Source organism: Anolis sagrei, chromosome 6 (assembly GCF_037176765.1).
Source record: "Anolis sagrei isolate rAnoSag1 chromosome 6, rAnoSag1.mat, whole genome shotgun sequence".
Lineage (NCBI taxonomy): Eukaryota > Metazoa > Chordata > Lepidosauria > Squamata > Dactyloidae > Anolis > Anolis sagrei.
Window position 1 is genome coordinate 29961190 of NC_090026.1, and position 25258 is coordinate 29986447.

Sequence of the window (25258 nt, forward strand, 5' to 3'; positions counted from 1 at the left end):
TTTAGGAGACTTTCTAAACCAAAGTTTGTTACCATTCCCTGACTTGAATTGTCCCCCCCCCCCCCCCCAGGTTTTTTTGTGGTGTTTGAAGTAGATGCGCCGGTGGGGTGAGGGGTGGCGGGCAGGAAAGTAAATGAAAGCATTGCCTCAAATATGAATTCTGCTTCCCCCTGAAGTTTTCCTTCAGTCTCAAAGTTTTTAGCATTACAGAAAGTTAAAATTTCAGCCGAGCACTCAGAAATGCAGTCGGCCCAGTCAAGTTTATTATTTCTGGATTAGATTAAAATGTTCCATCTAGACATGTCTAGGTCCTCTAGTGCAATTCTTCACTCAACTTTTGTCAGAAGTCATGCTGGAGAACCTAGAGAATCCTAGAGATGAATCCAGTCAAAGAATGACAGGAATGGGATATAAATAACTTCCAGGAAATAATACATCTTTGGGTTGTGGTTGATGGGACTTGTAATCCAACATATCTAAAGAAAGCCAGTCTATTTTCCTGAAATCCATCCTGCTGTGTGAGCACTACATAGAAAAATTATTTTTTCTGATAGTTAAAGGTAAATGTTGTCCCTTGACATTAAGTCCAGTGGTATCCGACTCTGGGGGGTGGTGCTCACTTCCATTTCTAAGCCAAAGAGCTGGCATTGTCCATAGACACCACCAAGGTCATGTGGCCAGCATTACTGCATGGAGCACCATTACCTTCCCATTGGAGTGGTACCTATTCACATTTGCATGTTTTCGAACTGCTAGGTTGGCAGAAGCTGGGGCTGACAGCAGAAGCTCATGCTGCTCCCCAGATTCGAACCTGCGACCATTCAGTCAACAAGTTTAGCAGCTCAATAGTTTAACCCACTGTGCCATCTGGGCCTCCTATTTTATTCTAAAGCAGAGATAAAATGGCGGAAATGACTTGTCCTTGTATGCAAACCTTTGAAGATGCTCCACAGGTCAAGAATAGCACTTGGCGGTCCTTCTGCTTGGAAGGTGAGGAAGTTGTCTTGAAATCCAATGCTACATAGTTGTATTGGCATTACACATCTTTTTGTAAACTGTTCTACTAAAACAGTTTCAGTGCTTAGCAGCGTGAATCACATCTGGAGGCTAGTTGGTACTAAATGTTCTTCCTCCTGCATTTCTGATAATAGCTGTTGACAGATTTTGCCATGGTTTCATTTTTCTTTTTTACCTACAATGCCCAGAATTTCTTAGTCAGCTTGGTCAGAGGACCTGATGATGGAAACTGGAACTTTCCCAAGCCCTGCTCATTGAGAACACAATATATCGGAAGTACTCCTCATGGAGTTCTTCCTGGCTAATGATATTCTCTCCTCTAAGCTACCAGGAGGTGTTTTTTGTTATCTCTTATTGCTGATGGGAGATCTTTGAGATCTGGTGAATCACTGCTCTTATCATTTCATCATCATAGGTGATCCCTCGTGGTTGAGTATGATTGTCTTTCAAGGGTGAAGTCTTGTTGTGGGTTCATAAATGATTGTAGAGACCTATTCTGGATCCTCATGGTCTTTTACAGTGAGGACATGCATTTCCAGAAGGAAGGCAGCCCCAACAAAATGCCTTCCTCTTGACACATTTCCCCCTTTTCACGTCTCTTCAAAATCCATCGCACTGTTGATAAGAGCTGACCTCCACTGACAATGCTTGAAGGCCAGGGCTTCCCAGTTCTCAGTGTTTATTTCACATTTTAAAAGTCTAGATTGAAGCTCATCTTTAAAACTCTTTTTTTGTCTATCAACAGTCTTTTTTGTTCTTGAACTTAGAGCAAAGTACTGCTTTGGGGGATGGTTATCGGGCATCTGGACAGCATGGCCAGTCCAGTGAAGTGGGTGGCAGAGAATCATCTCTTCAATGCTGGTGGTCTTTGCTTCTTCCAGAATGCTGACATTTTTCCAACTGTCTTCCTAACGTAGTGGTTCTCAACCTGTGAGTCCCCAGATGTTTCTTTCAACTCCCAGAAATCCTAACAGCTGGTAAACTGGCTGGGATTTCTGGGAGTTGTAGGCCAAAACACCTGGGGACCTGCAGGTTGAGAACCACTGTCCTAAGAGATTTACAGGATCCAATGCTGATGGATTTGTTCCAGAAGTTGAGAGGGACATTTGTAGATGTTCTATGTTTTGCAGGTGTACAACAGAGTTGGAAGGATAATGCACCTTGGTATCCCTGTGAATAGCTGGATTTTCAAACACTCTCTGCTTTATTCAAAAGAATGCTGCACTCGCGGAGCTCAGATGGTGCTGCATTTTGGTGTTAATTTTGACTTTTGTGGAGAGGTGGCTACCAAAGTAGCAGAAATTGCCAGCATTTTCTAGCATAACATCATTAGCTTTACTTCTAGCATTGCAGAGGGATTGGTTGGTGCCTGCTAGTAGAGCACTTTGGTTTTCTCGATGTTTAGTAAGAGGCCAAGCTGTTTGTATGCTTCTGGAGGTAAGGCGAGATTTATTTATTTACTTTGTTTCTACCTCACTTTTCTCAACCTCGAAGGGGATTCAAGGCAGTTTACAAACAGGCGATGATTCATTGTCTAGAGCAGGGGTCCTCAAACTAATGACCGGGGGCCAGATATGGCCCTCCAAGGTCATTTACCTGGCCCTCGCTCAGGGTCAGCCTAATTTTGAAATGACTTGAATGCACACAACAACAACAACAACAACAACCCTATCTCATCAGCCAAAAACAGGCCTACACTTCCCATTGAAATACTAATAAGTTTATATTTGTTAAAATTGTGCTCCATTTTAAATATTGTTTTAAAGTGTTTTTGCACTACAAATAAGGTATGTGCAGAGTGCATAGGAATTCATTCATGTTTTTTTTTTCAAATTATAATCTGGCCCTCTGTTTGAGGGACTGTGACCTGGCCCTCTGTTTAAAAAATTTGAGGACCCCTGGTTTAGAGCGACATACAATTCCAATAATATTAAAATTAAAACTAAAATGAATTAAAATTAGTACATATTAGACATTTAAAAACATTACATTCAATATTAAAACCACACCATCCATAATCCTAGTCCAGGGCCGTTCCAATAGTCATTGCACATATTCTATATCTGTTATTGAACTGCATTAATATCCAAAAGATATTAACTTTGCATTAATATCCAAAGTTATTTTTTCACTTTCCTTCTGAAGGCCAGGAGGGAGGGTGTTGCTTTAATTTCATGGGGAGGGACTTCCACAGCCGAGGAGCCACCACTGAGAAGGCCCTGTTTCCCGTCCCCACCAGTTGTGCCTGCGAAGAAGGCAGGACTGAAAGCAGGACCTTCCCAGACAATCTTAACCTCTGAGGTGGTTCATAGAGGGAGATACAGGTAAGCTGGGTCAGAACCGTTTAGGGCTTTATAGGCTAAATTCAGCACTTTCAATTGTGCTTGGTCGCAGACTGGCAACCAGTAGAGCTGGCGCAACAGGAGGAATGTCTTCTCTTTGTATGCCGCTCCAGTGAGATTCCATCATATGCTTTCTGATTTGTTTCTTGAAACAAATCACCTTGTTTTCAGACTTCAAAAGTAACAGCTAGAGTCAACTCAGAATATCTAAAGATTTGAAGATAAAATGTAAAAGGGAAGGTTTTGTTGCTTTGCTGTTTGGGGAAACTTGGGAGTCTGAGTAGAAAAAAACGAACTACAGGCAGTCCCTGAGTTACAAACATCTGACTTACAAATGACTCATAATTAAGAACAGATGTGGGACAACAGGAAGTGAGAGAAATCTACCCCTAGGAAGGGAAATTCATTCCTATAAGAATTCTTATGGGGAAAAGGCACAGACAGCAAAACAAACCACTGGGGTGTTAACTCTTCCATATGTTATGGATAGTATATGGAAGGGTTAACACCCCAGTGGTGTTTGTTTTGCTGTCTGTATACACACACACACACACACACACACACACGGTTACACTTAAAAATGTACATATTCTGACTCACATACAAATTCAACTTAACAACAAACCTACAAAACCTATCTTTTTCGTAACTTGGGCATTGGCTGTATTCTTAGACACTGCAAGCAAGGTGACAATTGAGACTAAGTACTAGAAGAAAAGTTGCATACTCTCATCTTTTTTTTAAAAAAACCAATTACCCATTATGCTATCCCACTAAGGCAGGGGTCCACAAACTTTTTAAACAGAGGGCCAGGTCACAGTCCCTCAAACTGTTGGCGGGCCAGATTATAATTCGAAAAAAAAAAACATGAATGAATTCCTATGCACACTGCACATATCTTATTTATAGTGCAAAAACATTTTAAAACAATACAATAATTAAAATTAAGAACAATTTTAACAAATATAAACATATTAGTATTTCAATGGAAAATGTGGGCCTACTTTTGACTGATGAGATATGATTGTTGTTGTTATTGTGTGCATTCAAGTAGTTTCATACTTAGGTTGACCCTGAGCGAGGGCCGGGTAAATGACCTTGGAGGGCCACATCTGGCCCCCAGGCCTTAGTTTGAGGACCCCTGCACTAAGGAATAAAATAATGACATTTATTGGTAATAGAGTGGTGTCTTAGCCCACCCACCAATATTATCTGAGGGCTAGACTTCCCCTGATCTCCCACTGCCAGGACCCCTGCGCTCAGATCCCATGGGCCTCCTTATATTTTATATTTTGAAATCAGCAACCAGATTTTACAACTATTATTTAAAATGCACACAAAGGGCTAGGAATTTCCTTAATAACTGTTCATTTTCCCAATTATTTTTAAACAAACAGGGAGCAACTGTGATCTCAAGGCAAATGCCATGTAGCTAAGTACCTTTGTGCATGCAGAATTAATGCATTTTGATTCCGCTGAATGCTATAGACATCTGGGAGTTATAGTTTTACAAGGTCTTTAGCCTTTTCTGCCAAAGAGTGGAAGTGTCTCACCAAACTACAACTTCCATGATTTCATAACATTGAAAGAATGCAACCAAATTGGTGCCAATCTGCATTAATTCTACAATGAAGATGCACCTTGTATATCTGGATAGCTGGCACTTGCTATGAGATTGTAGCCTGCATTGTAATCATTCGTTTTAAGTGCAGTGGCTTTCCTTTCTTCATGCAATTGCAGCTGGTTCCCACCAGAGGGTGCACTTCACCACTTTTTTGTTTCCAGGTCTAATTTGCTTTGCATCTAATGAGAAGTTTGACTTTTAGATTATTCTCTTTTAGTGCCAGAAATACTCTAAAGGCACCAGATTCAATCTGATGTTGGACCTTAAGCACAGTCAGCACTGTTTAGGGCTTGGATGGGAGGCTATAAAAAAATCCAGGTGTTGTAGGCTATTATTTGAAAGATGGAAATGGCAAACCCATATTTATTATTATTATTATTATTATTATTATTATTATTATTATTATTATTATTATTTAAAGCCTGCAAAATCTCCCGTAGGACTCGATGCGGCTTACAAAGGCCAAGGCCGCCAACAATCAACAACATACAATACACAATAAACTCATAAGCAAATAATAAAACATCAAGCAAAACAATAAAACGGTAAGACAATGACACCGTGACACAATTAAAACCTAAAGGCCGGGCCAAATGTAATGGACAAAATTTAAAATGCTGAACTTGACAGGTAATATGTAGAGGTATATGGAGGTAGGTGCAATGTGCAGATAATCCTGAGTCTCTAGCAAAGTGCATTTGGGACTTGAAGCCAGGAGTTTACTATTCTGGAAAGTCCTTGCTTAAGAAAACCCTATAAAATCCATGGGGTCACCATGAGTCTACAGGTTACTTGAAGACACGCTTGTGCACGCACACACACACATCTTGTAGAGGTTTTTTTTTTTTTATATAAACAATCTTTTTTTACTTGATAACAAGATGTCTTGCAATGTGGGTTTTTTTCCATGTCTGGAGCGATTTGAGAAACTGCAAGTTGCCTCTGGTGTGAGAGAATTGGTCATCTGCAAGAACATTGCCCAGGGGATGCCTGGATGCGTTACCATCCTGAGGGAGGCTTCTCTCATGTCCCCTCATGAGAAGCTGGAGCTGACAGATGGGAGCTCACCCCACTCCCTGGATTTGAACCACCACAGTCCTGCGATCACAAGGGTCAAGACTGTACCAAAACATTCTGAAGTTGTTGCCTGAAGTTGTTTAGCTACAGGTATTTTCATCATCTCCCCAAGTCAAGATACATTGCATCTCAGCCAGCCAAGGGAAAAAAATGCACTACCATCTCTTCCCATTTTTGACACTCCAAATAAATCCTAATAGCAAGATAAATAGCTAATGATTTGCTGCCCATTACCGACTTGCCAAATCTGCTGCCTGAAGCTAATACCTCACCTTATTCAACTGTAGGGACAGCCCTACATATCATAATAAGGTGCTTAAAAGACAGGTTTGATAAGCAGGAAATACTTAGTAGCTGGGATGCCTAACAAAAAACACAAACAACACACACAAGCATCTCATGGTCCTCCACAATGAACAGATTTATTATGACATAAGCCTTCATGGCACAAGCCACAATAAAGCTGTCAGTTTTGAAAGATGCCACCAGCCTCTATTCTTTTCACTGCAACAAACAAATGCAGCGGATCCTCTGGGAAGTGTCCCAATGAAAGATGTAGACTGGGAAAGCTGTGATGTGTCATGAGCGGTGGCCATGGACCAAGGCAAGATGCTCTCCTATGATTTGTTTCATCTTGGGCTGCGCGAGTGAAAAGTGGAAAGGGCTCCTTTCTTTTTTAATAACTGTGTAGAAAGCAGAAGTTCAGCCTCTGTTGCTTGTTACCTTGTTATGTGACAACATCTTATGAAATGCCCTCTTCTGCACAATGATTAAAGGTATAGATGTCCTTTCCTGTTTTCAGTTTGGCAGCTCTAGTTTTATCACATTGTGTTTGGTAAGGTAGAAGGAAAAGTAGAATCATAGAGTTGGAAGAGACCTCATGATCCATCCAGTCCAACCCCCTGCCGAGAAGCAAGAAAATTTCATTCAAAGCACCCCCGACAGATGGCCATCCAGCCTGTTTAAAAGCTTCCAAAGAAGGAGCCTCTACCACACTCCAGGGCAGAGAGTTCCACTGCTGAACAGCTCTCACAGTCAGGAAGTTCTTCCTAATGTTCAGATGGAATCTCCTTTCTTGTAGTTTGAAGCCATGGCTCTATTGCGTCCTAGTCTCCAGGGCAGAAGCAAACAAGCTTGCTCCCTCCTCCCTATGACTTCATCTCACATATTTATACATGGCTATCATGTCTCCTCTCAGCCTTCTCTTCTTCAGGCTAAACATGCCCAGCTCTTTAAGCCACTCCTCATAGGGCTTGTTCTCCAGACCCTTGATCATTTTAGTCGCCCTGCTCTGGACACATTCCAGCTTGTCAATATCGCTCTTCAATTGTGGTGCCCAGAATTGGACACAATATTCCAAGGGTGGTCTGACCAATTAGACTGCATTGCAGTTGGATAGAGTCAATTAAGGAAGCCATCGCCCCGAGTCTTCAAAATCTGAGCAGCATGATTGAAAATAGGATGACTTGGAGGTCTCTCATTTATGGGGTTGCCATAAGTTGAAAATAGCAACCTTCTTCAAGCCTCCTTTACTAGTTGTTATACATTGCTTACTGTATTGTATGTGTGTGTATCGGTATGCAGTTTTCCTTAACTCTATGTTGTAGGAGGGGCTGCAAACCATGTGATCAGAACTGGGACTGTTCAGGACTCAGACTCCATTTTAGAAAGGCAAAAACCATTAGACTTTCAATGTAGAGACTCCAGTAGACACAGTACAGTTTATTTTTTTACGACATTTATATGCCGCCCTACTCACCCCGAAGGGGACTCAGAGCAGCTTACAAGATATATATACATACAATATATTATATTATTAGCATAGCACAATATCAGTATTATATATTTAAATTGTACTATACCATTATATTGTAATATTACATGTAATATAAAATATATAATTATAATATTGTATTATTATTAGTATTATATTGTATTACATTATAATATTATAAATATTATATGTATATACAACATATTATATTATTACTTTATATTATTAGTTTAGAAATCAGTAGAAACAGTATGCTTTACAGCAGCCAGTAGAAACTGAATGTACAGACTCCATTGGACTCTCAGACCAGAGAGATACTTTGGACTGTTGATTATAGGAAATATGCCTTGTGTTATCTAAACAGAGACACTACTTCAAATCCTATCTGTAACTGGATTGTTATGCAAAGTACCTGTATGCTGAATACATGAAGTTTGTGAGTAAACCAACTATGTTACTTTTAATGAAGACTGCTCATTTTTGGTCTCTTGAGTGCATGATTTAAACCAAGATGTTTTAAGGAAGAGTAGATGGTTTTTTTGGCAACTGAAAGAGAACACTTCTGAAACTCTGCTATATATGTTTTTGTGCATTGGCATATCTTTGTCCCTAACAGTTCAAAGAGATATCTAGCAGCTGAGAAACCTACATAATTGCCTTCAACAAATATTAATTGATATTTACCACTAAGGAGAAGGTTGACTCAAGTGAATTTTTAACTCTTCTCAGGGAGATTCCTGACTTTCCTAAATGAATGCCATTTTCCAAAAGGTTTTGGAGATTTCCGTTTCCCAAAAGGTTATGGCATCATTTTTCCAAAAGTATATCCTCTGGCCAGGACTGGACCAAAACATTCAATTGCCTATAAAAAACAGGGCAGGAGAACCTCGCCATCACCATTTGATGTACAACCGGTGATTAGACTGGCAGCTAGATTATTTAAAGATTGATAACATGACATCTTCCATTGCACTTGAGGACAACAGACTTCTGTCTGTCTATCTGTCTGTACAGTAGGCCCTCTAATTTGTGGGATTAGGGGGACAAAACCCTTGCAAAAGTTGGTAAACCACATTTTTTAAAGAAAATAGTTTTTGAAAAGCTGAGTGAACACCTCTGTAGGCATCTCTAGGTTCTCCAGCATGATTCTATGGTCAATATTAATTGGAAATTGACCAAAGCATCGTACTGAAGGACCTAGATTCCTGGAGAGAACATATGAATCAAATCCATTAATAACACAGGCCAACACACATTTTGGGGCCTCAAATGTTAACCCTGTTTCTGGGTATATTTGACCTGCTGATTCCAAAAATGGCACCAGTTTGCCTTATCATTTCTAGTTTTTGAGATCAGAACATATGCCATCTGCTTGTCCATAGAGAATCATAATAACGATATCTATAATAATAATAATAATAATAATAATAATAATAATACATTTATATTCTGCCCTTCTCCCCGTGGGGAGTCAGAGAGGGTGACAAACCACCAAACATTCAATGCCCTGATACAATACAATGAGACACCCAAACACAAACAATGGCAAAGGCTTCTCCTTTCATTTCTGGCTTTGAAGGCGGTGCTCATCTCTGGCTCTGAGGGAGATACTCTTCTCTATTTCCAAGCTGAGGAGCCTGCATTATCACCTCCTGGCCGCGTGTCTGGCATGACTGCTTGGAGCATCTTATGCCCTTCCTGCCAAAGTGGTACCTATTTATCTACTCACATTTGCATGCTTTCGAACTGCTAGGTTGGCAGGAGAGCTTACAAATTACAAGTTAGGTTAGTAGATGTGACTTCTATCTTGCCCATTGAGTCAGATAGCAAAACGACCTGAGTCAGTCATCAGGTCATGGATCCCAATTTCAAGTCACTGTCATGGTGACGTATAAACTGGGAAATGAGATTTATCCAAATTAATAGAGGTAATGCGATTGATCCAATGTAATTTTTTGAATCAGTGCGTCAAATAACAGTCCTAAAAATCAAGACACCAAGAAAATAATATTTTTTATTGGTCTGTGGTTTGCAATAGTTAAACTCACAAATATGGGGAACTAACTGTACTTTTAAGGAACTATCTGAGCGGTTGAACGTGGATTATTAGCAGGAAAGGAGAAAACATAATACCTTGGATCAGTGGTTTATTTGTTTATTGCTTGTTGTTTTTATTGATGTGTTATTGGGCTTGGCCTCATGTAAGCCGCTCCGAGTCCCTTGGGGAGATGGTGGCGGGGTATAAATAAAGTTTTATTATTATTATATTCTCAGCCTGTGGGTCCCCAGATGTTTTGGCCTTCAACTCCCAGAAATCCTAACAGCTGGCAAACTGGTTGGGATTTCTGAAAGTAGTAGGCCAAAACACCTGGGGACCCACAAGTTGAGAACCACTGCTGTATATGGACATATGTGTTCATTGGGTGTTTATCCGCCATTCATGGAGGAAAATAGAATTCAAAACAAATAAAATACGGTATTGTTACAAAACTATATGACCCACAGGTTGAGGACCGCTGCCTTAGAGAGTTCCTTTAAGTTCAGACTGAAACCTGGACCAGATTCACTATTTCACTGACATAAAAACCATCTGTCGCCGCTGTCACACAGCACCTGAAGGCATCACTCTAGTTTCAAGTCTGTAGGGAAACCTGGCATCTAAAACTGTCCTCCAGTATCTAGCAGCTGCTCCTACCATCAGGCGGAGTGATGTGACTGCTTCAGACATTTGATGCTGTGGTCCAGTGTATAAAGTTCCAGGCTTCTGGTTGATCTTCAACCTGTCAGTTGCTTCCCTTCATCAGAAGAGAAGGGAAGCAACTGTAATAGGCAGTTAGGTGCTCTAACTGCCTATTACAGGGAAAACCAACTGATCCCTAATCCATCTAAAACACATACATGTGCCTTTCACCTTAAGAACAGACAAGCATCCTGAGCTCTGAGGATTACCTGGGAAGGAATCCCACTGGAGCATTGCAGCACACCCAAACACCTGGGAGTCACTCTGGACCGTTCTCTGACCTACAAGAAGCACTGCCTGAACATCAAACAAAAAGTGGGTGCTAGAAACAATATCATACGAAAGCTGACTGGCACACCCTGGGGATCACAACCAGATACAGTGAAGACATCTGCCCTTGCGCTATGCTACTCTGCTGCTGAGTATGCATGCCCAGTGTGGAACACATCTCATCACACTAAAACAGTAGATGTGGCTCTTAATGAGACATGCCGCATTATCACAGGGCGTCTGCGCCCTACACCACTGGAGAAATTACACTGCTTAGCCGGTATTGCACCACCTGACATCCGCCAGGAGGTTGCAGCCAATTGTGAAAGGACCAAGGCAGAGACATCTCCAGCTCATCCCTTGTTTGGGTATCAGCCAGCATGTCAACGACTCAAATCAAGAAATAGTTTTCTTAGATCTACAGAGACACTCGCTGGAACACCTCAGCAAGCGAGAGTTCCAAAGTGGCAGGCTCAAACCCAGCACCTCAATCCGTGGGTGATACCAGATGAGAGACTCCCCCCTGGACACACAGAAGACTGGGCGACTTGGAAGGTGCTGAACAGACTGCGCTCTGGCACCATGAGATGCAGAGCTAATCTTAAGTAATGGGGCTACAAAGTTGAATCCACGACATGCGAGTGTGGAGAAGAGCAAACCACAGACCACCTGCTGCAATGCAACTTGAGCCCTGCCACATGTACGATGGAGGACCTTCTTGCGGCAACACCAGAGGCACTCCAAGTGGCCAGATACTGGTCAAAGGACATTTAATCAGCTACCAAGTTTGCAAAATTTGTGTTTTTTAAAATCTGTTTGTTTGTTTTGTTCTGTTAGAAATGTAATACAATGTTCTGGTTGCAGATGACACGATAAATAAATCAGAAGAGAGAGCTGTGTTGGCCATAGTGACTGTTCTGGTGCTCAATATTAGCTTGCGGCTTCAGGTAGGATAGAGGCTGCAAGCTCTATCCTACCTGAGGATAGAGCTTGTAACTTGAGTCAAGTTACAAGTTAGGTTAGTAGATGTGACTTCCATCTTGCCCATTGAGTCAGATAGCAAAACGACCTGAGTCAGTCATCAGGTCATGGATCCCAATTTCAAGTCACCGTCATGGTGACGTATAAACTGGGAAAAATGCAGTGGAGAATAGTAAAAGGTTGAAGTTCAATGTTTTAATCAACCACATGCAGTAGTACAAGTACAGTGTGTTTCAATTCAATTAAGGCTTAAACAGCGATTACTATTCTCACGAAGGATCATCTTGCATTTATTGATGCTGTCGCTGAATTGTCACAGACTGTACTTTTTGCTTTCTGTCCTATTGTGGCTGAACTAATTCCTCCCCTTCCCTTCCCTTTTATAACTATGGACAGAACTTGGGAAAATTACTTTTTAGGATGACTCCAGAAAACTTATCCCAATCCAGTAGTTGCCATATGGGCTGGGAGGTTGGGAAGCCCTGGTCACAAAAAGTAACTTTCCTGAGTTCTTGCCATATGGATTCATGGACATTACTGGAATTACTGGAACAATTAAGTACAGGAAGACCCCTGTAACTCCAGAACCCATATCAGTAGTTTCACTTACCTCCACTAGGGGGAAATTTTCTCTCTAAGGCCGCATCTACACTGTCATATAAAATCCAGATTATCTGATTTGAATTGGATTATATGAGTCTACACTGCCAGATAACCCAGTTCAAAGCACATAATCTGGATTTTGCATGTACTAGGTCTTCCAGGCAATTCTTGAGATGTGTTATCCCCAGAAGTTGATCTAGCAAATTCCTAGAGAAGATAACTCTTGAGGAATCTCCAGGTCCCCCAACACAACTTTATGGGATGAAGTAAGCTAAATTGCATTGGGTCATACCTGTGGTTTCAGGTAACTGTGGTCTGGCTGGGAATGTATCCCCCATAAATATGGTGTCTTACTGTAATTCAGTTACTGTATTTCAAGGTCTTGACCTGGTTGGGCTTGGATATTATAGATATTGACATGGGCTGGATCTACACTGCCATATAATCCAGTTTCTGAATCTAGGGGGACTTCCAGACAGGTCCTATATCCCAGGTTTTCTGCTTTAAACTGGATTATATGAGTTCGCACTGCCAGATACTGGAATAAACAGTAAACCTGGGATCAGATCCTGGGATATAAGGTTTTTCTGGAAGGGACCTAGATTGTCTGATTTGAACTGGATTATATGAGTTTGCACTGCCATATAATCCAGTTCAAAGCAGATAATCTGGATTCAGAAACTGGATTATATGGAAATGTAGATGGTGCCATGGATGAGTGGAAGACAGTGAACTGCCTTGGCCTGACTCTGGCTTGTTCCATTGGTGGAGGACTGAATATAGATCACTCCAAGGTTTGGCCAAAGAAGGTTATGGATATGGATTCAGAAACTGGATTATATGGCAGTGTAGATCCAGCCCATGTCAACATGCATTCACCCTCCTTTTTGCCCATCCCTCAAACAGTCCCAAATATATGCCAGTCATTGAGCCAGATATCTTACTTCCTCTGCTATTTGGTGTTGGTGTGACAATCTATTATTATTATTATTATTATTATTATTATTATTATTACCCAGCTTTATCTCTCCTGAAGGGGACTCATAGTAGGTCCTATGCAATAATAATAACATACTTTATTTATATTCTGCCCTATCTCCCCAAGGGGACTCAGGGCAGATTACAGCATACATATGTGGCAAACATTCAATGCTGTTATACAGTTATAAAGACAGACAGTACATAAACAGAGGCAAAGGCTTCCCATCTCTCCCCCCTCCCCCCAACTCCGGCATCTGGAGGATGTGCTTGACTCTGGCCACAAGGAGGTGCTGTTGCTCCACCTTCCATGCCAAGGAACTTTGTTGTCCATGTCTGCATAGGTGCCTTTTATTATCTTTTATAAGCGGTACCTTATTGCTGTTTCGAACTGCTAGGTGAGCAGAAGCTGGGCTGATGCCAGGAGCTCACCCCAACCCGGGCTTGAACTGCCAACCTTTCGATCGGCAAGATTTTCTGCAGCTGGAGATTTAACTCGCTGTGCTAAGCCCATGCAAGCCTGTTCTATTGTTCCCATCACTAAGAGGGGAAACATTTATGATTGACGCATTTGGCTGCAGTTAAGTTCATAAAAACCAACGAGGCGTTGGCCATTATCTTAATTAATTGCTTTTTAATGAGTTATGCTAACACTGGCTGTTCTTTTCTGCATTTAGCCTGTCAGAACTCTTGACAGGTTACCTTTTGGACTTCCATTACTAAAATGGGCATGCTGGCAGGGGCAGCGGGATTCTGAGAGTAGTAGTCCAAAAATGTAAATTTCCTAGGTTCTACTCTAGATTTATGTGTGTGTGCCTCGAAGCTTTAAAGTAGCACAGAGAAAATGAAAAAGGCACAAGAGAAAGACGACGAAATTCACTTAATAGTCTTCATATTAGGCCAAGCAGAATGCTATTTATTGGAAAGCTCTCAGATTTGGACTTTGGTGAGTCTCTAGAACAGGCATGGGCAAACTTCGGCCCTCCGGGTGTTTTGGACTTCTACTCCCACAATTCCTAACAGCCTCAGGCCCTTTCCTTTTCCCCCTCAGTGGCTTAGGGGTAAAAGGAAGGGGCCTGAGGCTGATAAGAATTGTGGGAGTTGAGGTCCAAAACACCTGGAGGGCCGAAGTTTGCCCATGCCTGCTCTAGAAGAAGGAAATTTCTCACCTATACAATTATATGTGTATATGTTGTTTATGTGGAGAGTCAGCAAAAATACTTTTCTTTCTGCTAGCCTTTCCCAGCCTGGCAGACCTTAGATCAGCGTTTCTCAACCTGGGGGTTGGAACCCCTAGGGGGGCTTGTGAGCGGGTGTCTGAGGGTTTGCCAAAGACAGTCACGAACACACAGTATTTTCTGTTCGTCATGTCGGTTCTGTGTGGGAAGTCTGGCCAAATTCTATCATTGGTGGGATTCCGAATGCTCTTTGATTGTTCCCAGCAACTACAACTCCCAAATGTCAGGTCTGATTTCCCCAACTAAACTCCACCAGTGTTCAAATTTGGGCATATTGAGTATTCATGCCAAGTTTGGTCCAGATTCATCATTGTCTGAGTCCACAGTGCTCTCTGGTTGTATGTGAACCACAACTTCAAAACTCAAGGTCAATGCCCACCAAACTCTTCCAGTATTTTCTGTTGGTCAGGGGAGTTCTGCGTGCCAAGTTTGGCCCAATTCTATCACTGGTGGAATTCACAATGCTCTTTGATTGTAGGTGAACTATAAATCCCAGCAATTACAACTCTCAAATGTCAAGGTCTATTTTTCCCAAACTTCACCAGTGTTCACATTTGGGCATATTGAGTATCCGTGCCAAGTTTGATCCAGATCCATCATTGTTTGAGTCCACACTGCTCTCTGCATGTAGGTGAACTACAACTCTAAAACTCAAAGTCATTGCCCACCAAACCCTTCCAGTGTTGTCTCTTGGTCATGGGAGTTCTGCGTGTCAAGTTTGGTTCAATTCCATCATTGGTGGAGTTCAGAAGGCTCTTTGATTGAAGGTGAAGTATAAATCCCAACAACTACAACTCCCAAATGACAAAATCAATCCCACCCCCCAATCCCATCAGTATTCAAATTTGGGCGTATCGAGTATTCATGCCAAATTTGTTCCAGTGAATGAAAATACATCCTGCATATCAGATATTTACATTACGATTCATAACAGTAGCAAAATTACAGTTATGAAGTAGCAACGAAAATAATATTATGGGTGGGGGTCACCACAACATGAGGAACTGTATTAAGGGAGGTTGAGAAACACTGTCTTAGATGTTTTGGACTACAATCCCCACCATCCTGGAATAGCAGGATCAACAACCACTGGGATGCCAGGCTGGAGGAAGATAATGTCATGTTGCTGGAGGTAAACAGGTACAAACCTGATGAGTAATTTGGACTGCCGTCTTGGATATGTGCAATGAAATCCTAAAAATAAATCAGTGGAACAAAGAACATTACACATGGATATATCTCCTACCTTCTGTCCTGTATGAACAAGGTTTACATTTGACACCACTGTGAAAACATTGATTGACTGTGTTGTTCTTGATGGGCGATCATCTGAAACAGATGGGATTTTGGGAACGAGCCATGGCTAAAACGATTTTCTTTGTGGGCCTATTTAAAGCAAATTCATAACCCTCTCTATTGGATTAGGATAGCATTCTTTCTCTCTTGCTATGCAAAATTAATGCACTTTGACAGCATTTTAACTGCCAGGGCTGAATGCTATGGAATTATTGGATTTGTAGTTTGCTGAGGCACCTGGTAGAGAATCATCAAGATCTTGGAAAACTTTTAGCAGTATATTTTGACCCAGTATAAAATTAGAGAGACTAGGGCTGCTTTATACTATACACATAATGGTAGTTCCCAAGATACAAACAAGATAGGTTCTGTAGGTTTGTTCTTAAGCCAAATACTGTAATGCTCTCTACGTGGGGTTGCCTTTGAAGACTGTTCGGAAGCTTCAAGTAGTCCAGTGGCCAGCAGCCAGATGGCTCACTGGAGTGGCGTACAGGGAGCACACAACCTTTCTGTTGTATCAGCTCCACTGGCTGCTGGTTTGCTACCGAGCACAATTCAAAGTCCTGGCTTTAGCCTATAAATCCCTAAATGGTTCTGGTCCAATTTACCTATCTGAACACATCTCCCATTATGAGCCAGTTAGAGCATTACGATCAGCTGGGGTGGTCCTGTTCTCAGTCCTGCCGTCGTTGCAGGCGCGATTGGTGGGGACGAGAGACAGGGCCTTCTCGATGGTGGCCTCTTGGCTATGGAACTCCCTCCCCAGTGAGATTAGATTGGCCCTTTCCCTCCTGGTGTTTAGAAAACAACTAAAAACTTGGTTATGCGAACAAGCATTCGGTGAGAGATAACAATAATGTAGCAGATGGATGATAACCTTGGGATCAGTGCAATGTCAAAATGTTTTATGATGATGATGTCAATGGTTTTTAGTTTTTAATGGTTTAATTTATAGTTATATATTATTGTTTCAGATGTGTGCAGAGGCAGCCCTTGGTAATTTTCAATGGTAAGCAAACAGTATTTTGGTGCCCCCCCACCCCAACCAATCACTGATATATATATTTTCTGTTCATCGTGGGAGTTCTGTGTGCCATATTTGGTTCAATTCCATCATTGGTGGAGTTCAGAATGCTCTTTGATTGTAGGTGAACTATACATCCCAGTAACTACAACTCACCTATGTCAAGGTCTGTTTTCCCTCAAGAGCGCCCCTGGGCAAAATCAACAATACTGCAAATGCTTACTTTGCGTAATGGGTTGAGCCACCCCTGGATGTGTGATATACTGTTTTTATTGTATGCGAGGCATTGAATCTTTGCTATTTATTTATATGTCAACCGCTTTTGAGTCCCCTAAGCAATGAGAAAAGCAGTATATAAAAGCAATAAATAAATAAATAAATAAATAAACAAACAAACAAATAAACAAACAAATAGAATGTGTTCGTAAGTTCGAAAAGGTACAGTTTTAAATGTAATTCCAGCCACACACACACACACACACACTTTGGATAGCACAGGGAAGGGTTAACACCTCTGTGGTGTTTGTTTTGTTGTTTGTGCCTCTGTTCAGAAGTTTGAAAAATCTGGCTTGTTGTGGAAATAAGGATTGGAGATAAAGCTTCAGTGGAGACATCTTTCCCACATGATAAGTCTTTCAGGAGTGAATTTCCCTTCCTAGGGGTAGATTTCTCTCACATCCTGTTGTCTTACCTCTGTTCTTAACTATGAGTCGGATATTTGCAACTCTGGGACTGCTTGTAATACAATTTGAAACTGCATTAGATGAGGTTTGAAACTGTATTACATGGCCACTGTTTCATATAATGTAGTTTAACTGCATTGAGCTGCATGGTATGAGTCTACACTGACCATAAAATGCAGTTTCAAAGTACATTGCATGGCAATGTAGAGAGGCCTATGAACAAAATCTGGGCTATTTCTATTGGTCTGAGTGTGTTGTAGTCAATGTTATAGGAAGAATGACTAAGTCTTATTAGCTCTCCAAAGCTCTAGGTGCTCTTACTGCCTACTACAAGGAAAACCAGCTGATCCCTAATCCATCTAAAACACAGACATGTGCTTTTCTTCTCAAGAACAGACAAGCATCCGGAGCTCTGAGGATCACCTGGGAAGGAATCCCACTGAAGCATTGCAGCACACCCAAATACCTGGGAGTCCCTCTGGACCGTGCCCTGACCTACAAGAAGCACTGCCTGATTATCAAGCAAAAAGTGGGTGCTAGAAATGAAAGCTTACTGGCACAACCTGGGGATCACAACCAGACACAGTGAAGACATCTGCCCTTGCGCTATGCTACTCTGCTGCTGAGTATGCATGCCCAGTGTGGAACACATCTCACCACGCTAAAACAGTGGATGTGGCTCTTAATGAGACATGCCGCATTATCACGGGGTGTCTGCGCCCAACACCACTGGAGAAATTACACTGCTTAGCCAGCATTGCACCACCTGACAGGAAGTAGCAGCCAATAGTGAAAGGACCAAGGCAGAGACATCTCCAGCTCATCCCTTGTTTGGGCATCAGCCAGCACGCCAACGACTTAAATCAAGAAATAGTTTTCTAAGATCTACAGAGACACTCGCTGGAACACCTCAGCAAGCAAGAGTCCAAAAGTGGCAGGCTCAAACCCAGAGCCTCAATCAATGGCTGATACCCAATGAGAGACTCCCTCCTGGTCACACAGAAGACTGGGCGACTTGGAAGGCGCTGAACAGACTACGCTCTGGTACCACGAGATGCAGAGCCAACCTTCAGAAATGGGGCTACAAAGTGGAATCCACGACATGCGAGTGTGGAGAAGAGCAAACTACAGACCACCTGCTGCAATGCACCCTGAGCCCTGCTACATGCACAATGGAGGACCTTCTTGCGGCAACACCAGAGGCACTCCAAGTGGCCAGATACTGGTCAAAGGACATTTAATCAACTACCAAGCTTGCAAACCCTGTGTCTCTTGTATGTTTGTTTGTCTGTTCTGTCAAAAATGTAATACAACTGTTTGGTTGCCTGACACGATAAATAAATACTAAGTCTTTTTGGAGGAAAGGTGGGAACAATAAAGACTTCAGCCTTCCTCAACCCACTTCCCTCCAGGGGCCCTTCTAGACAGGCCCTGTATCCCAGGATCTGATCCCAGGTTTTCCGTTTATCCCAGATTATTTGTCAGTGTGGACTCATATAATCCAGTTTAAAGCAGAAAACTTGGGGTCAGATTCTGGGATATAGGGCCTGTCCCAGGTGTGTTGGACTAAGGTTCTCAGAATTGCCCGGCCAGAAATGCAAAAAGTGGTTTGGTTTAAAAAGGAAAGACTGACATAATTAGGTCAGTTGTGCTCATTTACAGATAGCTATACATGAGCACGGCTGAGGCCATCTCTCTGCTGCTCCTTGGCATTCTGTGACTCTCTTTGCCCTCTGGTTTCCTGACCTTTGGCTTGCTCCTTGTATTATTATTTTTAATGATGCCTTCATTGGATTTAGATCCTTTTTTTTGGACTGCGTCAGCTCATATAAACCCCCTGTGTATGATCCTAGAGTGATTTGGTTTCCATCTGAAACAGGCCACATGCCACAGTTCAATCCATGGGCACTTATATTGTGTTCCCTAGTAAAAGGATCTTGACCTGCAAATTTTGCCAGACCTTATCAGAAACTTAAGAAGGATATTGGGAGGCTGGATTGTGTCTGAGATGGGCAGCCAACATGCTAAAAGCCCTATGAGGAGTGGCTTGGGGAGCTGGGTATAGAAAAGAAGGTTAAGAGCAGATATGATAACCATGTTTAAATATTTGAAAGAATGTCATATTTGTTGGAGCATGTAAAAATCACTTGGTGAGTGTGTAAACTGGAAAATGCAAAGCACTAAGCTGATTGATTGGGCTATGCCCGAGAAGCTAGCTGAGTCTGGGAGTTTTGGCAACAGTTCCACATTTCGGTTCACTGTGCAGAAGCAGTATTTTTGCTTCTTGGTTGCTGGAAGAAGATCTTTCACATGGACACCTAAGGACCATTTGAATCTCTCTCAAAGGACATTGTGTGCGTCAATGCAATTGTTCTCATGACTGTATATATGTCGCTCTGCATAACAAAGAGTAAACACCTTATTCTTTACTGATCATTTGCATGGCATATCTTTTCTCTAGCAAGACAGTGTGTGGATTGGTAAAGACATGAACTATGTGTAATGTTCATTCCGCCACAATATTGAGGGTGGGAGAATCTTGCTTTTTTTCTATTTCAGAGACCAGGACACAGAGCAATGGATTCAAACTACAGAAAAAGAGTTTCCACCTAAACATCAGGAAGATCTTCTTGTTTATCTGTGGAATATGTTGACTATGGAGAAAGTTTTAAACAGAGACTATATGGTCATTTGCTGGGAGTGCTTTGATGGTGTATATCTGCATAACAGATTGGGACAGGACTGGGTGGTTCTTGTGGTCTCTTCCATCTTTATGATTCTATGACCATTCAGTCTTTATGATATTCTTCTGACTGACAGTTTACCGAACTGCCACATTTTAATGAGTTGAAGCTATGCTTTTTATTCTAATTTAAATTGGGTTGACATTAGTAGTGTACATATGAGCCTCAGGATCTTCTGCATGAGCGATGAGGAACAGCCCTTCATATGGAGCAGTGCTTCCATAGGTTTTACGAGTCCTTCTTCATTAGAGATAGGGAACAGCCCACTATATGGGGCAGGCCCTTACTTTCTATGGGTCTTACAAGTCCTGTCGCATGTGGAGATGCCAGAGATCATGGAGTTGTAGTCCGACCACAACTGGAAACTCAACATTCCCCCAACCCTACTCTTCACAGTAATAACCCGGAGTTTGAAATGCAATCATGGCTGCTTGTGGGTCGGCTGGTGTTTACAACAGGTGCCCAGAGTTCATTTTCCGGAGTTTGGCAGGCAAATTATCCTCTAATCTTGCCCCCAAGGTGCGTGGGGGTTGAGGCCTCTGTTGGAGTTCAAGGTTCCCGGTTGACCGTGCCAGCAACTCCGATTTGGTTTTGAAGGCTGTCGACTGGATCTTCTCCTCCCCGTCCTCTATGCTGCAGACTGAACTGATCTGTTGGATTTTCAAGAGGTCACCCGTGCTGCTGGCTTTCTCCACACTACTGGAGCAGAGGCTGAGAACTCCTCTATGGAGATCTCCTTTACCAGAGCAAATTTTCTGGAGTTTGCTAGGAAGCCTGCCACTTTTCTCTTCAAAAATATCAAGACAGTCCAGGGAGGAGAGCTTGTCCCTTCGGCTTCTGTTGCTTCCGGTGGGGGTGTTCAAAGGTGATGGGAGAGCCAACTTCTCTTCTTGTTCCTTCACACTGTAGGGGGGAGTTGGGACTTCAAACGTTCCATGAAACTGAGAATAATCCACCCGGAAAAAGCCGTCTTCCAGAGACATCACTGGGAGGAACCTGTGGCCCCAGAGAACTTCATCTTCTGTGTAGGAGGTTCTGGCTTGGCATGTCATTCCTAAGAGAGTGAAATAGGGGCAGAATTAGAGTGAGGTTTTCATATTATGGAGTTATATTTTGAAGTACAGTACACCCTCCAGCTTTTCCAAGCCCTGTTACATGGTCTACAAGCAGTGGTGTTTAACCTTTGGTCTTCCGGGCATTTGGGACTCCAACTCCCAGTAGCTCTGGTCAACTTCTCCAATGGTAGGGAATTCTGGGAGCTGAAGTCCAAAACACCTGGAGGATCAAAAGTTGGATACCACTGGTCAGAAGAAAGGCTGGGAATGAGACCATTATCTAGGTCAGAATGACTAAACCTGGGGATTGGGAGCCCTGGAAGGATTGCGAGGGAATGTCAGAGGATGCCAAAGTCCATCAGAAAACACAATATTTTCTGTTGGTCATGGAGGTTCTGTGTGGGAAGTTTGGCCCAATTCTATTGTTGGTGGGTTTCAGAATGCTCTTTGATTATAGGTGAACTATAAATTGGTCACAGGAGTTCTGTGTGCCAAGTCTGGTTCAATTGCTCTTTGATTGTAGGTGAAGTATAAATCCCAAATATTACAACTCCCAAATGAAAAAAAAAAAAAAAAAACAATCCCTGCCCAGCCCAACCAGTATTCAAATTTGGGCATATTGGATATTTGTGCCAAATTTGGTCCAGTGAATGAAAATACATCCTGCATATCAGGTATTTATATTACGATTCACAATAGTAGAAAAATTAAAGTGATGAAGTACAGCAAAAATAATTTTATGGTTGGGGTTATGTGTATTAAGGGGTCAGGGCATTAGGAAGGTTGAGAACCATTTTTCTAGATGTTGAACTGAATTCCTAGTAGCCAGCATAGTGCAGATAGACATGATCCAATTGACTACGAAAGAGTGCATAATTTTTCTAATTCAGTATTATTTTTTCCTCTTACCCATTCCCAGTTAAGAGGCAAAAAAGCTGAATTTGAGCAATCTGAGCATATTATCTGGAGCAAACATATTTTGATATACTCTTTTATTCTGCATAATGTATTACTTTATCTTGCATAATGTATCACAGTTTTGTTCTGCATAACGTCTTGTTTTATTTTGCACCATTTATAATGTATACAGTGGTGTATAATCTGCTTATTCTTTTTTTTAAAAAAACCCTCTACTATGCAGGATTCTTTACAGCAGTGATTCTCAACCTTCCTAATGCTGTGACCCCTTAATACAGTTCCTCATGTTGTGGTGACCCCCAACTATAAAATTATTTTTGTTGCTACTTCATAATTGTAATATTGCTACTGTTATGAATCGTAATGTAAATATCAGATATGCAGGATGTATTTTCATTCACTGGACCAAATTTGGCACAAATATCCGCTATGTCCAAATTTGAATACTGGTGGGGTTAGGAAGGGATTGTTTCTTTCATTTGGGAGTTGTAGTTGCTGGGATTTATAGTTCACCTACAATCAAAGAGCACTTTGAACTCCACCAACCATGGAACTGAAGCAAACTTGGCACACAGAACTCCCATGACCAACAGAAAATACTGGAAGAGTTTGGTAGGTATTGACGTTGAGTTTTGGAGTTGTAGTTCACCTACATCCAGAGAGCACTGTGGACTCAAACAATGATGGATTTGGACCAAACTTGGCATGGATACTCAATATGCCCAAATGTGAACACTGGTGGAGTTTAGGGAAAATAGACCTTGGGAGTTGTAGCTGCTGGGATTTATAGTTCATCTACAACCAAACAGCATCCTGAACCCCACCAACGATAGAATTTGCCAAACTTCCCACACAGAACCCCCATGACCAACAAAAAATATTGTGTTCTCCGAGGGTCTTTGGAGACCCCTTTAACACTCCCTCGTGACCCCCTCAGGGGTCCCAACCCCAGATTGAGAAACACTGCTTTACAGTCATGGATAAGAGGATAGCAACGGCTGGAGACTCTGCCCAGAGAACAGGGCCTTTTTTGCTGACCGCAGTGCCTGAGCTGGATTGTAAGAGGAGATGCAATCTGTCAAGCACATAGTTAGTCCAGGCTTGTGGCGTACATAGCCTTACAAAAGTCACTGAATCGTAATACCTACAGTTCCCCCCTATTTGTCTATGCAGGCCAGGAGGGGACACAGCATATAATTTGGAAGAGATGAGAAAGACAACACAAGAGTCTATCTACAAGTTGATGTGTCCAGATGTGCTGCACTACAATGCCCATCAAACCAGCTAAACACAGCCATCTGGAAGAAACTGGCTTGGGGGAAGTTGGCAGATGGTAATTGACTTGGCTGTGTGAAGAAAGAATAAACACAAGGTTTGCATAGTTCATCCATCAGTTATGTTTCTCTCTAGATTAACCTGTTGCTCCATCTGGTGACGGTGTTGGTTTCCTAGCAGTGTTTGTTGACATGGGTGACATAAAGGACACAAGATGAACAATAAAAAATATGTTCCATCTCCCTGGATACTTTGGTTTCTATTTGAGTCTGGTCTCAACTGAGAACCTGTCCTAGGCTCTAAAGCAGACATGGGCAAACTTTGGCTTCTCCAGGTGTTTTGGGTTTCAACTCCCATAATTCCTAACAGCCTCAAGCCCCTTCCTTTTCCTGCTCAGCTGCTTAAGCCCTTTTGTGTGGATGTGTGCCATTTGCTGATCTTGGAGATCCAGTGTGAGTTGGTTGCATATCTCAGGCCCCTTTGACACTATATAATCCAGATTATAATCTGTCGTGCAGTGAAGATCCAGGTGCTTGTTTATAAAGCTATTGGCCTCCCAACCCTCCTATACGCCTGCGAGATGTGGACTATCTACAGACATTACATGCAACTCCTGGAACGATTCCATCAGCGTTGCCTCTGGAAAATCCTGCAAATCTCTTGAGAAGACAAGCAGACAAATATCAGTGTGCTGGAAGAAGCAAAGACCACAAGCATTGAAGCAATGGCTCTCTTCCATCAACTCTGCTGGACCGGCCACATTGTCCAGATGCCTGACCACTGTCTCCCAAAGCAGTTGCTCTACTCCGAACTCAAGAACGGAAAACAGAATGTTGGAGGACAGGAAAAGAAATTTAAAGATAGTCTCAAAGCCAACCTTAAAAACTCTGGCATAAACACTGAGAAATGGGAGGTCCTGGCCCCTGAGCACTCTAGCTGGAGCTCAGCTGTGACCAGCAGTGCTGTAGAATTTGAAGAGGCATGAATGGAGGGTGAAAGAGAGAAACGTGCCAAGAGGAAGGCGCATCAAGCCAACCCTGACCGAGACCGCCTTCCACCTGGAAATCAATGCCCTCACTGCTGGAGAAGACGCTGATCAAGAATAGGGCTCCACAGTCACCTACAGACCCACCAGTACAGTAATCTTGGAAGACTATCCTACTTGGACAATGAGGGATCACCTAAGTAAGTATGTAAGAGTCTATGCTGCCATATAATTCAGTTCAAAGGAGATAATCTGGATTTTCTATGGCAGTGTAGAAGGGGCCTTAGAGAGCTGCAAGAACCTTTAAGTAGACCATTTCAAAGGATAAAGAGGCAACGGGGAGTCTGCCGAACTTGAAAGCACGTCTTAGGGCTGAGCTGGAAGGAGGTTCACCTGGGGAGTGACTGCTCAATTCAAGCCCTGGAAGCCGAGGGTATAATAAGATCCCATATTTCCAAAAGCATGAGGATTCTTCCCTTCTAACTACTATAAATGAGAATTTCCTTTTTTCAAACCTTGAAAATCCACCCATCTGCAGTCCCATTCTTCTCTCCCTCTCTATATATTATAGCATAAAAAGATTCATTAACATAGCACCAGAGGGGGAAGCCACATAATTAATCTCTCATTTGCT

At 42.2% G+C, this 25258-nt stretch overlaps 1 protein-coding gene across 1 annotated transcript in view; it reads right to left on the reverse strand.

Moving 5' to 3' along the window:
• Positions 1–19751: 19751 nt before the first annotated feature.
• The window catches only part of LOC132778126 (G protein-activated inward rectifier potassium channel 1-like), a 43483-nt gene continuing 37976 nt past the window's right edge, over positions 19752–25258 (reverse strand). Inside the window, exon 3 of the mRNA XM_060780793.2 lies at positions 19752–21445. Within this exon, the coding sequence (XP_060636776.2) occupies positions 20841–21445 (605 nt within the window). The 3' untranslated portion in view covers positions 19752–20840. The remainder of the gene's footprint in view (positions 21446–25258) is intronic.